The sequence below is a fragment of the Gracilinanus agilis genome, chromosome 5 (genome assembly GCF_016433145.1).
Source record: "Gracilinanus agilis isolate LMUSP501 chromosome 5, AgileGrace, whole genome shotgun sequence".
NCBI lineage: Eukaryota > Metazoa > Chordata > Mammalia > Didelphimorphia > Didelphidae > Gracilinanus > Gracilinanus agilis.
Genome location: NC_058134.1, coordinates 305,863,268 through 305,882,919, shown reverse-complemented (window position 1 = coordinate 305,882,919; position 19,652 = coordinate 305,863,268). Strand labels below are relative to the sequence as shown.

The 19,652-nt window shown below is 54.8% G+C and overlaps 1 protein-coding gene across 2 annotated transcripts; it reads left to right on the top strand.

Annotated features, from left to right (window-relative positions):
• Positions 1–1,205: 1,205 nt before the first annotated feature.
• Positions 1,206–19,652, top strand: MAPK12 (mitogen-activated protein kinase 12). Of its 2 annotated transcripts, XM_044679864.1 has the most exons (11): positions 1,206–1,571; positions 1,949–2,078; positions 9,959–10,017; positions 14,992–15,103; positions 15,420–15,449; positions 15,797–15,844; positions 16,117–16,231; positions 16,589–16,660; positions 18,331–18,410; positions 18,541–18,619; positions 19,304–19,652. In XM_044679864.1, the coding sequence occupies exons 1-11, from the start codon at positions 1,447–1,449 to the stop codon at positions 19,501–19,503; spliced, it is 1,050 nt and encodes a 349-aa protein (XP_044535799.1). In that variant the 5' UTR covers positions 1,206–1,446; the 3' UTR covers positions 19,504–19,652. The 2 variants fall into 2 exon arrangements, with proteins under 2 accessions (XP_044535799.1, XP_044535800.1); XM_044679865.1 differs by lacking the exon at positions 15,420–15,449.

The window sequence follows — 19,652 nt, the reverse complement described above, 5'->3', positions numbered from 1 at the left end:
GAGGCAAGGCTGGAGCTCAGCAAATATTGGGGTCGCGGATCAGAGATGCCAGAGACACCTGAGCAGAAGTGAAACCTGAACCCAAGGCAGCAACAGGAGGAAGAGAGCAGAGAGCCCAGTTCCAGGAGCTGAGCCTCGGGGACCCAGGAGCACTGACCCCCAAAGCAGGAGAGCCGGGAGAGAGCCAGAGCCCAGACACCCCAGAAAAAACCAGAGCGCCGGCGGCAGCAGCGAAGAAGAAGCTTGGGCTGAAGCAGGTGCTGGTGACAGACTCAGGGCTGAGGCAGCCAAATCGAATCCCTGGGCTAGCCCTTCGCTCAGCCCAGGACCCCAACTTCCCTGGGCTATTTGGGCCAGAGACCGAAGTCGAATGGGGGGGGGGTGTCCTGGAGGCAGGAGACCAGGTCTAGACGGGGGAGCCCTCCCCCACGCCGGCCAGCCTCAATTTCCCCACTTAATAGAATGGAAATAGTCGCTTCGGGAGTCCCGGTGAGGGAAGCACTTGGTAACACTTAAAAGTGTAAGAGGATGTTGTCAAATAAAGATCCAGGGACGTGGGCCCGGCTTCCTCCCCGCCCCCACCCTAGTCCCCTTGGGAGTCGATGCCTGAGGAAGAGGAGGGAAGGGCAGGGCAGGAAAGGGAAGGAAAGGGAAAGGAGAGAAGGGACGGGAAAGGGAGGGGGAGGGGGAGGAAATCGAGGAGGGGATAGAGGGTGGCGCCTCCCCGCTGCCCCCCTTCACCTCCACCCCCCGCCCGCAGGTAGTTGGTGCTGCTTCCCAGGGGAAGAGGAGGAAGGGCTGGGGTCACGTGGGGCTCCACTGCCGGAGGATCAACAGAGGCTTAGAGAGCCCCGGGTCAGTGGGGGGAGAGGCACAAAGAGAGTCGGAGAGAGAAAGCGACTGGGATACTGAGCCAGAAACCGACCAGCAGACAGACAAACAGATAAAAGCAGAGACCGAGGCAGAGGGAGAAAGCTCCAGAGACCAGAGTGGGAAGGAGGAGGTGACGCACAGCAAAGGAGAAACAGAGACCAGAGACAGAGACAGAGACAGAGGGAGAGAAAGCAGCACGGGTTTGGAGAGAAAGAGAGAAAGAGAAAGTACCAGAGAGCGAGTCCGAGAGGGAAAAGCAGAGAAAGAAAAAGGGGGGAGAGAGAGAGAGAGAGAGAGAGAGAGACAGAGAGAGAAGAAAGGAGGAGGAGGAGGAGGAGGAAGAAAGGGGGCTCAGAGGGGAGAGCGCAGGACGGAGCGGGGAGTGGCCCCTTCACTCCCGGGGGCCCAAGGCGGGGCAAAGAGTGGAGGGGGGGCAGCCCTAGCCTCTCGCCTCCGGGGGTTTGGGGGGAAATATCCTGGGTGCGTGTGTGCACGCTTCCACACGCGCCTGTTCAAAGTGAGTGAGTGTGAGCAAAGGGGGTCGGCGAGCTGGGCGACCCCCTTCTGGCAGCCATGAGTTCCCCTCCGCCCCCCCGGAAGGGCTTTTACCGGCAGGAGGTCACTAAGACAGCTTGGGAGGTGCGGGAACTCTACCGCGACCTGCAGCCCGTGGGCTCTGGGGCTTACGGGGCCGTGTGGTGAGTGGGGGGCACGAACAGGAGCGCGCCGGGAGCTGGTGGGAGGGGTGAGGGGGACGCTAGGAGGGGCTGCGGGTGATGGGAATTCGGATGGGGCCTCTCCTCTGTGGGATCCAGTCCCGGCTCCTGCTGCTGCTGGCTGAGTGTCTCAAAGTTCCCAGAAGGCGGCAGCGAGAGAGCTTCCCCCCCCCCCCCCCCCGAGAGGGCGTATTGAAGGGAAGGAGGGACCCCTTCTCTCCAGCTCCGGGCTTCCTAGGCTTCCTGTGGGGAGGAAGGGAGGGAGGAAGAATCCGGGACATTAGTCCCAGCGGGTTCTGGCGGGGCTCTCACCCCACCTCACCAGCAGGGGTGGTTGAGCGCTCGGTGTCGGCCGGCAGCTCGGCCATTGACAGCAGGACCGGCACCAAGGTGGCCATCAAGAAGCTGTACCGTCCCTTCCAGTCGGAGCTGTTCGCCAAGCGCGCCTACCGGGAGCTGCGGCTGCTCAAACACATGCGCCACGAGAACGTGAGTGAGCCCTGCAACTACCTGCTCGCCTGCTCTTTTCAGGCTGCCCGCCAACTCCCTGGGAGGCCCCCTCGGCACCTTCTACTGCCACCAACAGCCCCTCTGCTGGCCTGCCCCCACCACCAACATACAGGACCAGAGAAAGACCTTGTAGGCACTGCCTGCCAGCATAGGGTCAGGGGCCCGAGTCTCCCCAGATTCCTCCTCCTCCCCCCTCCCCTCACCTTCTGTCAATACTTATCGGTTCCAAGGCAGAACAGCAGGAAGGCTTAGACAAGGGAAATTAAGTGACTTGCCCAGGGTCACACACAGCTAGGATGTGTCTGAGGCCAGATTTGAACCTAGGACCTCCCATCTCCAGGCCTGGCTCTCTATCCACTGAGTCATCTAGCTGCCCCCCTTCCCTTCTCTTTTATCTCATATAACCAATTATCTAGGTAGACTGAGGAAAGATCTTTCCCTGCCATTTGGCCTGCCCTGGTCTTTGAGGACCTGAGCAGGGCCAGCAGGATGGGAGCCCCAGGCAGGTGTTTTCTAGGGTACAAGCAGGGTAGGGGAGAAACCAAAGAGTGGAGTCTGTGCCTCTAGCGCCTCCCGCCCCCTCCCTACTCCCCCCCCCACACACACACACCTTGAAGTCTGGTTTTTCTGGCCTTTAAATCCAGCAGCTGCTGTGCTTCAGGAAAATGCGTCTGCCTTTGTGCCCCCTGCTAATGAGGGACCCCATACTAGGGGGCCAGAGAGAGGCCTGGGGAGGCGGAATGCCTTAGTTCTCCCCACGTGTCCTGGGCCCAACTGCAGTTAACTGGCCAGGAGCTTGTGAGCTCGTGCTGACCCTCCCCACCGCATCTCTAAGGCCCAAGGCTGCAGCCAAGATATCTGCCCTGGAATACTGGGTGAGCCCAGCCCCTTCTTCCCCTCCTAGCTCTGCCCCTTCCCCTAGGTGAGCGCCCTCAGGAGGAGGAGAAGGGAAATTGTAGCAAAGACCAGGAGCCTCTCCTTAGGGAACTCATTATACTGCCATTATGTGGTCTGTGAGGCCAGAAGGGACAGCTCCTGGCTGGCCTGTGGACATCAAGGAAGGCTTCTCGGAGGAAGGTGCCTCTGAGTTTAGCTTTAAACATGGGTTCTTCTGGCCTCGGACACGTTCTAGCTGGGTGGCCCTGGGCAAGTCACTTAACCCCCACTGCCTTGCCCTTATTGTTGCTCTGCCTTGGAACTGACAAGTATTGAATCTAAGACAGAAGGTAAGAGTTAAAAATACAATACAGTACAATAGAATGAAGATGGGCCCTGAACTCTTCCAGCCATTTAAGGCAAGGGACCAGGGAGGGGGTCTCCCCTCAAAATGCTCAGGGCGGCTGGAGCAAAGATCATTAAGTTTCTAGAAGGCCTTAACATTCACAAAGTACTGTATTATTATTATTATTATTATTATTATTATTTAAAACCTCACCCTCTGTCCTAGAATCAATATTGTGTGCCATTTCCAAGGCAGAAGAATGCTAAGGGTCAGGCAATTGGAGTTAAGAGACTTTCCCAGGGCCCCACAGCTAGGAAGTGGCTGAGGCCAGATTCGAACCCAGGACCTACCATTTCCAGGCCTGGCTCTCTATCTACTGAGGCACCTAGTTGCCCCCTACAACGTACTTTCCCCATATTTTGAACAAGTCGTTTAACATCTCTGAGATTGAGCTTCTTCATCGGTGAAACGTAGGGGAAGGGAACAAGTACCTCTTAGCCACCTGCTACGTGCTTCAGAGATACGTTCTCATTTGAGCCTCAGAATTCCTGGGAAGCAAATGCTGTTATTATCCCTACTTTACAGTTGAGGAAACTGAGGCAGTCGGGGTTAAATGACCAGCCCAGATTTGAACTAGGATCCTCCTGATTCCAGGGCCAGCACTCTTTCTATTGCACCACCCCTCCCAAAGCTGCGATAGCCGAATGAGATGAGAGCATGCTTTGCAAGCCTTAAAGCCCTGTACAAATGCTAGTTATTATTATTATTTTTTATTATTACATTATTCACTAATCACTTAATTAATCAATAAATAAATTAATCAGTAAATTTATAATTTATGATAGAATATATAATAATGTAATACTATATAATAAATAATAATTTAATGTATTGTATTATTTATTATTATAGTATCTTTATCATTATCCTCATCTCTTGAGCCTCACAGCCATTCTCGGAGGGAGGAATCACAGTATCATCCCTATTGTTCAAGTGAGGAAACTGAGGCTCAGGGAGGGGGATGTACATGAATTACCGGAAGGCACATCACTATTGAGTGTCTCAGGTGACATTTGAACTGTGGTCTTCCCGGTTTCAAGCCCAGTAGCCTAACCACTGGCTTTCAGCTTGGAGTATCAAGAAAATAATGGCCTTTGGGGCTAAGAAATGGGACATTCATTACCCAGAAGGCAGTGGGTGAGCAGGGAGGAGGTGCTCAGAGCAGGGCCCCAGGCAGATTATTTTGGCAGAGCTGTGAGGGATGGACTGAAGGGAGAAGAAGGTGGGAGGAGAGGGCCTGGCAAGGATGCTCTTACCTGGATCCAGGGTGGGGAGGAAAGGATGGAGCAGAAAAGCTCTCAAGAAGGAAGGCTCCCTCCTTCTCTGCCCCCCATCCCAAGGTCTGCCCTTGGGGGGACCTCTGCCAGCAGGGAGGACACATTGGAAGTCTGATCTCCTCCTGAGTCCCCGCTCCCGGCCTATTTTCCTGGAGGCAGGAGGTGGGTCCTGAGATGCTGATTGGGGCTAGTCCCCACACCCTGGTCCTCCTCTGCAAGGGAGATCTGTCTAGCCAGGTGACTTACCTTCCTGGGACCTATTTCTTCATCTGGAGTATCGAGTTTGCTCCTGGTCCATTCACAAGCGAGGGAGTGGAGGATCACCCTTTGCTGAAGAAATGAGAAGAAATTAGCCTAAATGAGAGAATTTAGCCTGGAGAAGGGGTGGGAGGGGAATAAGCATTTATGGAGCACCTACTGTGTACCTAAGACATGTTCTTATTTGATCCTTACAACCACCTTTCAAGATAGATGTTATCACACCCATTTTATAGTTGGAAATTGAGGCAAACAGAGGTTGAGTGATTTGTTCAAGGTCACATTTAACTAGCGGCTGAGGCTAGATTTGAACTCAGTTCTTCCTGACTCCAAGCCCAACATTTTATCGAGAGGCACCAGCTGCCCCAAGAAGAGGAGGCTTGGGAGTAGGATGGGATGTGACAGCAGTCTTCAGGTATCTCTAGGTCAGGTTGTTATGCAGAAAAAGGATTTGCATTGCTCTGCTTGAGCCCCCCACCCTCCAGTAGAACCAGAACTGTCAGAGGAAGTCAAGGGGGGCATACGAGCTTGCTAACATTTAAAGTGGTCCAAAATGAGCAGAATGGACTGCCTCACAAGGTAGTGAGTTCCCCATCTCTAGAAGTGTTCAAGCAGAGGCTAGATGATTCTTCAAGGGGATTGTAGAAGGATTGTTGCACTGATGGAAATGGAACCAGACCCCTTCTGAGGTACCCACCACTCGCAGCACTTGAATGCTGACATTTTATGGACCAGAACTGATCACAATGTAATAGACCTCCCCACCCGGTAGCTATTGAAGGTTACAAATCAGCCTTTAGGTCAGTGATGGCAAACCTTTTAGAGACAAAGAGCTGGGCTTTGCCTCCACCCCACCCCCCAGACCAAGCCCTCCTCCACGCATGCTGTGTCCCTCCCCCCACCAAGTGCTGGGCACTTCCTGCCCCTCATTTTACCCTGGAGAGAGGAGGGAGAAATCGCTCCCATTGGGCTGCTGGGCAGAGGGGCAGGTTAAGTAAGAAATGTTCTCAGCAAGGGTAGAGAGAGGGATGGGAGGGGCCTGAGCATTCTGCTCCCCTCCAGCTCTACCACCTATGAGTTGCCCACCTTACCCACTGTGCACTCCCATTGGGCTGCTGGGCAGAGGGGTGGGGGATGTAAAACAGTGTCATCAGGCATGGTGGAGAGGGGGAGGGGGGCAGCTCTGCCTGAGTCCTCTCTCCCTTTCTAATAATGAACTGGGTGGGAAAGGGAGAGGGTGACTACCTGCCGACAGAGAGTGCTCTGTGTGCCATAGGTTTGCCACCACTGCTTTAGGCATTTATTAAGCATTGTGGTCAATTTTGGAGAAGCAAAGACGATCTCTGCCTTCCGGGAACCATTCTAGCTTCTGGAGACAGGCAGTGTGTTCCCAGATAAAGAAGGACTTTGTTTCTAGCCACTTCCGCTGGGAGAAAGCCATAGAGATGGTATTAGCCCCATTTTTCAGATGAGCTGGTTCCAAAGTGATGAGAGTGACAGTTCCCAGAGTTTTCTCTAGCAGGCACTTTGAACCCACGGTGGAGGCTGGTGAGCCCAGGTCCTGTGGGGATCACTGCCCTCTCCCTCCCCCAGCCCTCACTTAGGGCCAGAGAGACATGGCTGCCCCCTCCTCAGGATTTAGCCTGTCTTAAACCAGCTTCCCCAGCCAGAGCAATGTCCAGAGACGGAGGATACAGAGAGATTGACCAGGGGTCCTAGTGACGAGGCAGGAAGGAAGGACAGAGAAGCTCTTCACCCCAGGGGTTCTGTGTGTCCGAGGGAGGACAGAAGGAACAAGAGATCGGGAGGAGAAGAGGGACTGGAGACAGACTGGACAGTCAGGCTTATCACCAGCACTCTCTCTCCCAAACTCTGTAGCCCAGAAAAACTGGTTTACATGCTTCTCTGCCATTTCTCATCTCCGAGCTTTTGCCCAGAGTGTCTCCCTCCTCACCTCCACCTTTTAGAATCCCAAGCCTTCAAGGCACCAGAAACTCCTGCTTTGGGAAAGTAGTAAGTCCTGGTGGTAGTGGGGGGAGGGTCCCCCTCTAAGTCTGTGGATCTCCCTACTTCAGGCTTTTTCTTTAAGTCAAGCTTCTGTCCGTCTAGTCTACTCAGTGTTCGACCCCTGACTTGGCCAGAGGTCACACCCCCTAGACCAAGGGTCGGCAACCTTTTTGGCCGTGAGAGCCATAAACGCCACATTTTTTTAAATGTAATTTCGTGAGAGCCGTATGGTGCTCACAGTGCCGTGCCTGAAAAAAAATGGACTTTATGGCTCCTGCAGAAAGAGCCATATCTGGCCCTCAAAAGAGCCAGATATGGCTCGAGAGCCTTACATTGCCAACCCCTGCCCTAGACCCAGCCTGTCTACAGTCACATCTGACCCTTTGGGGAGCTCAGCAGGAGGAACCTAACGGGCTCTGCCATTAACTGTCTTATGTAACCTTCAGCAAATGCCTTCCCTTCCCTGGGCCTCGGTTTCCCCATTTGCAAAATGAAGTTACTAGGTGGTTTCTGGCAGCTCTAGAGCTGTGAGTCCATAGTCTCATCCCTCAGACCCTAAGGAGTGTCTTCCTTCCTGGACTATGTTCATTTAGAGGCTCTGGCCTGTGGGGGGGGCCTCTTTCCCAGGACCAGCAGCCTAGCCCAACCCCCGGTAGCAGGCTCAGGACTCAGAGAGTGCTCAGGCTTGGCGCTGGCCTGGTCCTCCGCTTTCTGAGCCAGGCTAGAATGGCCTGTGCCCAAATAGTGATGTGACCTAACACTCAGGACTCCCTCAGACCAGGCTAGGCCTTGCCCTAATGGAATCAAGGTTGGGATGGAGCAGAGTAGAATTTAGCCACCCCAGAGAGCCCCTGGGAAAGCCCTGCTCTGGGTTCCTAGACCTGGGCCTGGTGAGGGCAGGGAGCTGGGGGACGGCTAGAGCTCCCACCTGGTTATTTCCCTAAGTTTTACAAGACCTCCATTCCTTGAGCCTTTGCCTTGAATTTCTAGAAGCCTCTGTTGCCTTGCTGACAGTCTGCCCTTGGTCTTGGCACTCAAAGCCCTCCCTGTGCAACTGAGCCTGGGATGAGGGTAGAAGAGCAGTGAAGAGTTGAGGATCAGCCTCAGGGAGGAGAGAAAAAAGCCATGTTGGCCTCCTGGCTGGGGCCTGGGCAGCTCTGGGTACTGGGACCCCCAGAATGTGAAGGCTTTCTGTTGTTCCTTCATTTCAGTCACTTACGACTCTCCATGAACCCATTTGGGATTTTTTTTGGCAGAGATACTAGAACAATTTGCCATTTCATTTTACAGATGAGAAAACGGAGGCAAACAAGGTGAAGTGACTTGCCCAGGGTCCCACAGTGTATGTGTGTCTGAGGCCAGATTTAAAATCTGGAAGATGAGTTCCTGACTCCAGGCCCAGCGCTCTAACCACTGCGCCACCTAGCTGCCCCTTCCGAGAAAGTTACCACCAGGGATAAAAGTCCCAGTGTTTATAGTCTGTTATCTGTGGCAAAGCCTTCGTGTTCTTGGGCTCCAGGTACCCAGAGCTGTTAGAGGAAGGCAGAAGAAAGGGTGAGGGCTGGTGGGCAAAAGGGGCAGAACCAGGAACAGTGGGGCATATGATGGCAGAGGCCAGCTTAGGCAGCGATTATCCCAGTAGAAACTGGCTGGCCATGGAATGGGCTGCCTCGGGAGGTAGTGAGTTCCCCATCACTGGAGCCAATCTCAGAAGGCCTGAGGATCAGAGATGTAGGAGGGTTTCTTGTCCAGGTTGGAGTTAGGCTACATGGCTTCTGAGGGCTGGGCCTGGCCAGCTCAGAGATTCTGGGATCCTGGGAGAATGAGGTCTGAGAAGGGCAAGGGCAGAGGCTGACTCAATTATATCATACCAGCTCCAAAGGAATCGTTCAGATAATTGGCTTTTAGGTTCTCCCTGGTTTCCCGTGCTGCCCTCCCAAGGTAGGCTCTCCTTCGGAGCCTGATTGGGGGCCTGGGGTGCAGGGAGGGAATGAGCTCACAGGCAGGCCTGTCCTGCTCAGTCACCAGCTGAAAATAACCTGTGAGGGGGAGACTTGGGAGCTCCAGGAGCTGAGCCGAGCTGAGGGAGGCTCTGAAGACAATGGGAGGGGGGTGACTCGTTCGGGCCAAGGGAACAGCTGGGGCGGGTGACTGGATTAGGGGCTGAGCGGATGCTTGGGGAGGCATGTTTGGTGCTACCTCTGCCAAGGGCTGGTGGTGGAGGGGGGCAGAGCACTCTTTGACTGCCTCCCCAGGCCCATCTATTTCTGTGCCCCCTCCCTGAGGCCACGCTGGAGCCCCCGGGAAGACGGATTGGGGGGGGGGCAGAGATAGGTGGGATGTCACACTTTCATCAGCCCTCCCTGGCTCAAGGCATGGTTCTTCAGGGACCAGGACATCCTCCAGGCCAGAGCACATTTTGAACTTGGGTCTTCCTGAGTCTGATGCTTTATCTAGTCATGGGGAGAAGGTGGAGGAGTCCAGAGGTTAGAATTGGGATGAAGGTGGCAGAGTAGAAGCCACAGAAGCTGGCTGGGTGTCTGCCTCCACTCCAAGCTTGGCCTCTCTTGTTTGGATGACTTGTTAGTTGTGCTGTTGGGCACCCAAGGGAACACACAGGCTTCAGAAGTACAGAGGGGCTCCCCAAACTCTTCTGTTGGACACAACCCAGCTCAGAGGTTCTCCTTGCTCTGCTGCTCCAGGCGGCTGGCCCCTGGCTACCCAAGAGAGCAGATGGAGCAGCCTCTGATCTCTGTGCCTAGTGAATAAAGGAAGGACCCTTTCCTGGGAGAAGGGTTACTCCTTCTCCACCTTCCACCCATGACCAGATAAAGCATCAGACTTGGGAAGACCCAAGTTCAAAATGTACTTCAGACCCTCTCAGCCTCAGTTTTCTCATCAGGAGAATGGGAATAACAATAGCACCATCTTCCCAGGATGGTGGTGAGGGTCAAATGAGATAACATGGAAATGGCTTCAAGCCTCTAGAAATGGAAGCAGTTATTACTGTCTCTCAGGCTGCTCTGTCTCCCCAGGTGATTGGCCTACTGGATGTCTTCACCCCGGATGACACACTGGATGACTTCACAGACTTGTGAGTAGATAGGAGCCCATGGTGGATGGCCATCTACATGTCCTCCACCTTTGGGAGCTAGCGGTAGGGTAGGGGGCAGAAGCCCTGGCCCTGGTCTCAAGGAACTCCCAATCTGGGGGGATAGAGGAGGAGCAATCCTAAACGTAGCCTGGGGTGGGAGGAGGGAGGAGAGGGGGCTCAGCATTAGGGAACTCTTGTGCTCATGGGACTTCATTTTCTGTCTCTCTTGCTCCTGCCTCCTCCCGCCCTCCAGTGACTTTCCAACCAGACAATGGGTGGGCAAAGGGGGAGGCCTGGGCCACCCCCGCCCAGGTGTACCCAGAGGCCTGTGCTTACTTCAGACTTCAGGCCCTGAGGGTATTGATAGGGTCCCAAAGGTCTCTCCCCTTCCCCTCCCCAGGCCCATAACTGATCCCTGGCTGGTCTCTGGTTGATGGTAGAATAGGGAAGCTGTTTCTGTTCCTTTTCTTGGGGACCACTGAGGCAGGGAACCCTGGTCTGGGGCTGGGAAGGGGAGCAGCCCCTGGTGCATGGGCTATCAGTGGGGCTGACACAGCAGGGACAGGAAGAGAAGCAGGGGTTTCAGGCAGACATAGCTTCTCCCCTTCCCATCACCACCATTGCCACCACCATCTTTCACTCATGTAATAAAATCCAGCCCATTTCTCAGAAATCCCCCTTGGGCCCTGGGCAGGAGAGCATGATAAGCCCTGGCCAGAAATATGCTCTGTTTCTTTGTGCCCCACATCCCTCCGTCTCACCAAGCTTCCCAAACCTCTGAGGATTGAAGGTGCATGTCAGCCCTCCCCCGATTGTCCCACAGCTTGAGATGGATGGGGAAACCGAGGCCCCATCTAGCCCAAGAGCCATGGATTTATCAGGATCCTGGAAGGGGCCTTAGAAACCTAGAAATGAGACCTGGGGAGGGGACTTCTGGAAACAGTGGGGCACCGTAGAAGGTTTTGGAGGCAGGGAGGGATGCGGGAGGGGAGCACCTGAAAATCTGAAGGCCGTACCTATCTCCCGTCCAAGTGGCTGCTGAAAACCCTAGTGGGAGACAGGGTGGCCTTGGAGAGGCCGCCATGAAGAGGAAGGACCGGCCTTGTTCTCCTTGGCCCCAGAGGCCAGACCGAGAAGCAGCGTGGGCCCAGAGGCTGCAGGGAGGCAGAATTAGGCCCAAGGTCAGGAACAGCACTGCTGTCCCAAAGAGGAGGGAGCTGATCTGGGGGGGCAGGAGCTCTCTCTCTGGAGGCCACTGGGCAGAGCTGCTTGGTATAGATTAAGGCAGTCCTGCTCAAGCCCCTTCTCAGCTCTGAGATTCTGGAATTTTGTCCTGAGCCAGAGGGACGAGGCTCCCCCACAGAGCTAACCCAGGAGCCGAGGGGGAGACATTTCAGCTCATTGGGAGAGACTTCCCACTGGGAGCTGCCCCCTGCCCCGCCCCTTGCTGAGGTCACCTCGATGCTATCTGGGCACAGTCCTGGGCCTTGTGGCCCAAGGAGGTGACCCTTGAGCCTGGGGGCTTAAAGACCAGTAGGGAGTGTGAAATATAACCTTGGGCACTGGGGTTAAAAATGAGGAATGTAACCGGAGCTGGGGTAACCTTTGCCGGCCAGGCCTGAGCTGGGCGACAGAGTCCTCTGTCCTCGCCTCTCCCTAGGCCCTGACTCAGCCACAGCTCCCTAGGGTGGGCCTGGAAGTACCCCTCCCCTGCCCTCAGCCATCCAGGCCCTGTGGAAAGCTGTCCCCAGCCCGGATGTTTCCTGATCTGGAGAATTCGCCCCCAGCCCCCCTTTGGAAATTCTCTCTGACAAGTTATGACAGATCCTTTCTGGCCCTCCAGAGGGCCTGCCCTTCCAGATTCTCCGGCCTTCCTCTCCCGGGAGGGGGAGCTGGGCTCCACGGCGTCTGTGGGCCGTATCCTAGCCAAAGCGATGCTCTCTTCTAGCCTACTTCAACCCTAGCCTCGACCTGCTCCCGGAGCTGCCCCTCCTGGTCATCGTCTCCTTCCCCACTGCCTCCTCTGGACCCAGAGCCCATCCTGCTGGGCTCCTACCCTGGCTGCCTCCCTCCAAGCCTCACGATCCCCAGTGACCCTGAATTGCTCATCGCAGGGCCCCCTCCTTGCCCTCTCTCTCTGCAGCTTTTGGCAGGGGACGAGCCAATCGGTCCAATCCATCGGTTCCCCTGATGCTGTTGTCTCCTGATGGCCCTCCTCCCTGGCCGCTCCCTCCACTTGGGTCCCTTGCTAGCTCCTCCTCTTCCTCCTCCTCGGTGTGAGCACCTTCAAGGCTCAGCTCCATGACATTCCCTCTTTGTACACCCCTTTTCTTGCTTAGGCGGTAGAAGGGACCTTTGGCAACCTCCAGGCCATCCCTCTGGGTTACGGATGAAGAAAGCTCAGAGGCCCCAGACTCTTCCTTGGTCTCATGGTGAGGGAGCCACAGAGCAGGGACCAGAACCCACATCTCCAGGCTCCCCCATCTTGTCTTGGCACCACACTGGCCCATCAGCCTCCTCCTCAATTTCCAAGTTCTCTTTCCCTCCAGGCCCAGCCGCAGACCTCCAAGTATCTTGGAACCATCTTCACACACACACACACACACACACACACACACACACGCCCAAAGAGCCTGCTGAAAGTCAAGGCCATCATCTCCCCCTGCCTACTCCCAGCCAAGTCCTGCTCCTTCTGAACCCCTGTCTTTGCCGGCACCACAGAATCTTCTCTCCTTTCTCCTCCATCAGTGGATCACTTAACCCCAATTTCCTAGCTCTTAGAGTTCATGCTAAGTCAGAAAGGAAGGGTTGAAAAAAAGAAAAAAAAAACAACCCTTTTATACATGTGGGGATCAGAAGGGATGGCTGCCAAGCTAAGTCTTGAAGGGAGAAAAGGCATTCCACAGGCAGAGGTGCATTTCAGGCATTTGGGCAAAGAGAAGGTAGACTCAGGGCAAGAACAGGTACCAAGGGGCAGGTAGGTGGCTCAGTGGATTCAAAGGTGGCCTCAGCCACATCCTAACTGGGTGACCCTGGGCAAGTCACTTCACCCCCATCGCTCTTCTGCCTGGAAACCGATATACAGTATCGATTCCAAGACAGAAGATAAGAGTTTAAAAAATAAAAAGTAAAAGAATAGGTCCCCAAAAAGGAATCCTGCAAGTTAGAGCTCCATTTCTCTCCCATCCATCCCCTTCTCTTCACTCAGTCCTACCCTAAGCCAGCCTCTCACTGTCTCCTTCCCAGACTATTAGAAAAGTTGCCTACTGGTCATCCAGCTACAATGATAATATCGTTATTATTATCTGTTGTTGTGATTCAGTTGTTTCAGTTGCATCCGACTCTTCAGGATCCCTTTTGGAGTTTTCTTGGCAGAGATACTGAAGCGGTTGGCCACATACTTCTCCAGCTCATTTTTTTTTCTTTTTAAACCCTTGTACTTCGGTGTATTGTCTCATAGGTGGAAGATTGGTAAGGGTGGGCAATGGGGGTCAAGTGACTTGCCCAGGGTCACACAGCTGGGAAGTGGCTGAGGCCAGGTTTGAACCTAGGACTGACTCTCACTCCACTGAGCTACCCAGCTGCCCCTCTCCAGCTCATTTTACCACTGAGGCAAACAGAGTTCAGTGACTTACCCAGGGTCACACAAGTAAAGAAGTGTCTGAAGCCAGAATCAAACTCGGGTCTTCCTGACTTCATACCCAGTGCTCTATCCACCGTCCCATCTACCTGCCCTGTTATTATTGTCCACAACAATAACATTAATAATATTGTATCTTGTAAAATAACATTAGATGAGTGTATCTATAATAATAATTCTTATTCATAACCACTAGCTAGCTTTTCTATGGTGCCCGCTACATGCCGGGAGGCACTTGACGAATACCCTCTCTGTTCTAACATCCCTATGATAGTCCTGTTCAGGTTTCAGGAGGAGGTTTTCACAGCTGCCACCGTAAGCTAACCGCCGGGATTACTGAGGTGTATACAAGCCACAGAGACATACGCGCTCCCAGAGAAAAGATACGACGGGCAGGTGGCTTCTGGGTCGTGGCCCATCCACGGGCTGGAACCTCATCTTTGCCTGGCTTGGGATGAGGGAGCTGTAGGTCTACTTGCTCCCAGCAGGGCCACTCTCTCCAGAAAGGAACGACCAGATGACCAGGTGGCCTTCCAGACCTAGAGGTGGGGAGCTTTATCCCCAGGCCCATGCTGTTCTCTAGGGGCAGCTGGACCCCCAGCCCTGTCTGGGCACTGCAGGCCTTGGCAGGTCAGATAAGGCCAAGCACAGGCACCAGGGGAATCCCTTTAGCCATAGAGATTGCCCTTCAAATGTTCCACCTGTGAGCTGAGCTGTCTTCATTTCCCCGTGCCCTTCTCCTGGGCGGGAAAGGAGGCTCCTTGGTTGATGGAGGTAGGGATCCCTGGCCGCACCCCTGTCTGGTCCAGCAGAGCGGGCCATTTGCCCTTCCTGGTTCTTGTTTCTGCCTCGTGGCAGCTCCTTAGCCTCCTCTCCCAGCACGTGTGCATAGTGTTTGGCCATCGTCTGCTTTCTGAGAACTGCAAAGGGCTTTGGGGAGGCAGCGTTGGCTCGCTCTTGCTTTTTCCTTTTAAACCTTTACCTTCTGCTTTAGAATCTGCACTGTGTATTGGTTCCAAGCGTAGTGCAAATAGGGTGCATGTCAGCCCTGCGAAGCCTTGCTGCAGAGTTTCTGACCGTTGAGGAAGGGTTTAGAATCTTGAGGAGAGTCAGTTGACCCTGGAGCAGTAAGGGAGAGGCATTGGAGGGGAAATGACTTGCCCAGGGTCACCCAGCTAGGATGCGTCTGAGTTCTACAGATCTAGTTCTCTATCTACTGAGCTTCCTAGCTGCCCCTGTGGCTATTTCTTGATGGCTGAGGCTGTGTCCCTCCTGGCCTTGGCCCTGGCGGATGATGGCCCGGGTGAGGTGACGGGGCCTCTTCTCCCTGGCAGTTACCTGGTCATGCCGTTCATGGGCACCGATCTCAGCAAGCTGATGAAACATGAGCAGCTCAGCGATGACCGGATCCAGTTCTTGGTTTACCAGATTCTTCGGGGGCTCAAGGTCCGTCCCTGGTGACGTTATGGTGTGATCTTCACACACCATAACACAGAGGCCTCCTGGGCCCATTGCACAGATGAGGACTTCCGAGTCCTCCGAGCCCAATGACGCCTACCATGCCTGGCCAGGACAGCCAGTCGATTCCCGGGGAGAGTCTGAAGGAGCCAGTTAGGAGTCACCAGAGGGGGAGTGGAGGGGGGGTCTCTGGGTCCTTGATGGGGAAAAGGGTCTGGGGTAGGCTCCGAGCTCTGGGGAAGGGGAGATGATGTCCGCCTCGGCCTCCCGGACATCACAGACTGCACCTCTCTCTCTCCTGTAGTACATCCATGCTGCTGGCATCGTCCACAGGGTGAGTGACCCTTTTCACTCAGGGTGGGAGTCCTGCTGGTATCCCACCTCCCAGCCTTGGGCTCTCTCCTCTTCCCCTTCCTCGCCATGACTGCCACCTTCAACATGGGCTGAGGGGTTTGGGAGGGTGCCTTGCAGGCGATGGAGCTTGGGCCAGGGTTCGAGGGATATGGGAGGCTTAGGGACCATCTGTGAATGGGACTGGGGAGCCGAGGCTGGAGAAGGATAGTGGGACGAGACAGCAGTGGCCTTGGGTGGGTGGGTAGGGGGGAGGCTGTGCCTTTTAAGGAGGTGGGGTCGGGGCTAGCACTGGAGAACGATGAGATGGCAGCTGGCTTTCCCCCCCAGGATCTCAAACCCGGTAACCTGGCAGTGAATGAGGACTGTGAGCTGAAGGTGAGGGAGACAGCTGGGTCGAGAGGTTAGCGGTGAAGCTGCCTGAGAACAAGGGGGCGGGGGAGGCCCCACGCCAAGACTGGCCTTTGTCTGCGCTGCTCCTTCCATCTTCTCTTCCCCAGACGAGGACATGAGGGCATGTGGCTACACTAGCCACGCGGAAGAGGACCACGTGTAACCCGGGGCCCCTCCATGGCTGGTTGGCTCGCTGTGGGCTCGTCTGGGTGGTATGCCTCTCCCCCACCCAACTTCCCTGCGTCTCCATCCCACAGATTCTGGACTTTGGCCTGGCCAGACAGACAGACAGTGAGATGACTGGCTACGTGGTGACCAGATGGTACCGGGCACCTGAGGTCATCCTCAACTGGATGCGTTACACACAGACAGGTAATGGCACCCGGCCGGGCCTGACCAGAAGGAGAATGGAAGGGAGATGGCCTCTGGCTGCGTAGCTTGATCAGTTTTCAGTAATGTATGGAAGAAGGGAGACTGAGTCTGGACGCCCTGAGCCTGGATTGAGCCGAGTCCGGAGGATGGCTCGTGGATGGAGGGGGACCCTGGGCGACAGGAGTGTTACTGGCCTGAGGTTGGGAGAGGCTAGAATCAGGACGGACTTCAGAGGAACAAGCCCCTGGTGGCCATGGTCTCTGGGAGGGGGGGAGTGTGCCAAGGGGCAGTGTGGGCAAGAGCCCCGCTCACCCTCTCCTGCCAGCCTGACGTGGCCGGGCTGGGCCCATGTTTCAGTGGACATCTGGTCTGTGGGCTGCATCATGGCAGAGATGATCACTGGAAAGATCCTTTTCAAAGGGAGTGACCGTATCCTCCTCTGGGGACGCTGACAGGAGAGGGATGGGAGGGCAGGCCCAGAACAGTTCATCCTCACCAAGGAGAAAGTGCTGGGTCCGGGTTTCATGGGGAAAGCCAAAACAGTGGGAAAAGCTCCCCAAATAGGTCCCCAGAAACAGCAGAACCCAATCCCAGCCTTCATAGATTGTCCCTCAACAGCTTTTTTAAAAAAGAGAACCCCAAATTAGTAATGATGAAAATTGTGGTGAATGGAGAGTGAGGAAGACACAGGTTCAAATCCTGCCACAAACCTATTCTGGCCGGGTGACCCTGGGCTAGTAATTTATCTCCTCTGTGAATTCCCTAAGCGAAAAATTGCAGGGTTGCCCAGTAGAGGGAGTTTCCACACTGGGTGATTTCATACCCTATGCCGATGAAGCCCCTCAAAAGGTAGGGTGTATTTATTTATTTTTATTGTCATGCAAAACCCACTTCCATATTGGTCCTTATTGTAGAAGCACACTCTTACATAGGCAAAACCCCAAATAAAAATGGGAAGGCTGGTGTGCTTCGGTCCGCACCCATCCATTCTTTCTCTGGAGGTGGACAGCATCCCCCTGGTAAATCCTTCAGGACTGTGCTGGGAGTGGCCCAGGCTTCACATAATCATCCTCCAGCCAGCATTCTCCTGGTTCTGCTTATTTCACTCTGCATCAGTTCCTGCAGATCTTCGCAGCTCTTTCTGAAATTCGCCTCCTCCTCATTTCTTAGAGCACAATAGTATTCCATCGCCAGCATGTGCCATGACTGGTTCAGCCGTTCCCCAGGCGATGGGCTTCCCAGTTTCCAGTTCTTTGCCACCCCAAATAGAGCAGCTTTAAATGTGTTTGTACAAGGAGGCTCTTCCCCCCCCCCCTTTTTTTTTTTAACCCTTGTACTTCGGTGTATTGTCTCATAGGTGGAAGATTGGTAAGGGTGGGCAATGGGGGTCAAGTGACTTGCTCAGGTTCACACAGCTGGGAAGTGGCTGAGGCCGGGTTTGAACCCAGGACCTCCTGTCTCTAGGCCTGACTCTCACTCCACTGAGCTACCCAGCTGCCCCCTCTTCCCCTTTTTAATGATCTCTTCGGGATCCAGACCCAGTTAGAGGTATGACAGGACCATTTTATAGCCCTTTGGGCATGCTTCCAAATGGCCCTCCAGAATGGTTAGATCAGTTCACAAATCTACCAACAATGTATTAGTGTCGAGGTGGGGAATATGGAAAAAGCAGGTCACAGGGGCAGCTAGGTAGCACCGTGGCTAGAGCACTGGACTTCCAGAGGGGAGGTCGTGGGTTCAGATTTGGCCTCAGACACTTACTAGCTATGTGATCCTGAGCAAGTCACTTAACCCTGACTGCCTAGTCCTGGCTGCTCTTCTGTCTTAGAACTGATAGGGCCAGAAGGTAAGAGATAAAACCAAAAAAGGCAGATCACCCTGAGGCAGCCCAGATTCAGCCCAGAACTGGAGAAACATCCAAGTAAGGGACACTCCTAACACACAAAGAATCCAGCTCTCCCCACTATGGCTTGGCCCGGAGGCCCTCCTTGGGCTCCATTGCAGAGCAGTTCTCTCCCCTGCTTGAACCGGGTGGTGGGGAGTGGGCTGGGCCCGACCTTTCTGGGCTTGGCTTCCTTGACTTGACCTTGCCTGGGCAGACCTGGACCAGCTGATGGAGATCATGAAGGTGACGGGGACACCTCCCCCCGAGTTTGTGCAGCGCCTCCAGAGTCAGGATGTGAGTGTACTTGGGGGTACAGGGGAGCCCACTGGGCCAGCAGGGGGCCTCAGGGCAGGCGGGCAGCCCCAGCCCAGAGCCTGGGGCTGGAAGGGAGCCTGTGCCCTGGGCTGAGGCTTGTGTCCTACAGGCCAAGAACTACATGGAGAATCTCCCAGAGCTGGAGAAGAAGGACTTTGCCTCCATCCTGAAGAACGCGCCCCCCCTGGGTAAGTAAGGGAGGCTGGGGGCCGCCCAGGCTTTCTGACTCCTATGATATATTTTTATGACCCTGCTTCCTAATGCCAATCAGCAAGCATGAATTAAAAGCCTACTGTATACCAGACACTGTGCTGCAAAGAGAGGCAAAACCATGGGCCCTTACGAAGCTCACGCTTCAGCGGCTGCAGCTTAGGCTCTGGTCCTAGGGCTCCATTGGTCCAGGGAACTCTCAGGGGAGGATATTCCCGCCACCAATACAGGTCTCTGCTTTCTCTCCCACTAATAGTCTTAGAGCAGTTGGGATTCCACCAGGGTCATGTGTTGGACAAAGGTGGTCCTTGAATCCAAGACCTCCTGGCCAGGAAACTGATTTCACAGACCAACAGCATAGACAGAGCAGGGGGAGAGTCATCAGAGAAGGGAAGACTCCAGCCTCTAGGGCTGGGGGGCTTGGGCTGGTCTAGAAGGAAGCCATGGGCCAAGGGAGGAGAGGAAGCATTCCACTGTGGGGGACAGCCTAGGGCAAAGGCATGGAGACTGGAGAAGTCTCAGCCAATGTCTGGGGACCATCATTTGGGGCTTGGCTGCTTCTATTGGTTTTCTCTGCTGGGGTGCCCCTGTCGTGGTTTCTGGGTCAGAAGTTCCCTCTGCTCCCCCGGGAACCCCCAACACGTCCCTGGGTCTGCCCCCAGCTGTGAACCTGCTCGAGAAGATGTTGGTACTGGATGCCGAGAAGCGAGTGACAGCTGCCGAGGCGCTGACTCACCCCTACTTTGAGACTGTGCATGAATCCGAGGAGGAGCCCAAGGCCCAGCTCTACGATGACTCCTTCGACGACGTTGACCGGACCTTGGAGGAGTGGAAACGTGAGTCCTGGCCTTCCATGCCCTGACCCCACCCTGGCCAATTGTAACCTGGGCCAAGGGCTGGCAGAAGACTGCCTGTCCCTGTCCCTGGTGATCTGTTTCTTTTTGCCTATACCCACCTACCCTCAGCCCTTCTCTCCCTCTGGTTTTTTTCTTGTTTCCTTCCTTCCTCCCT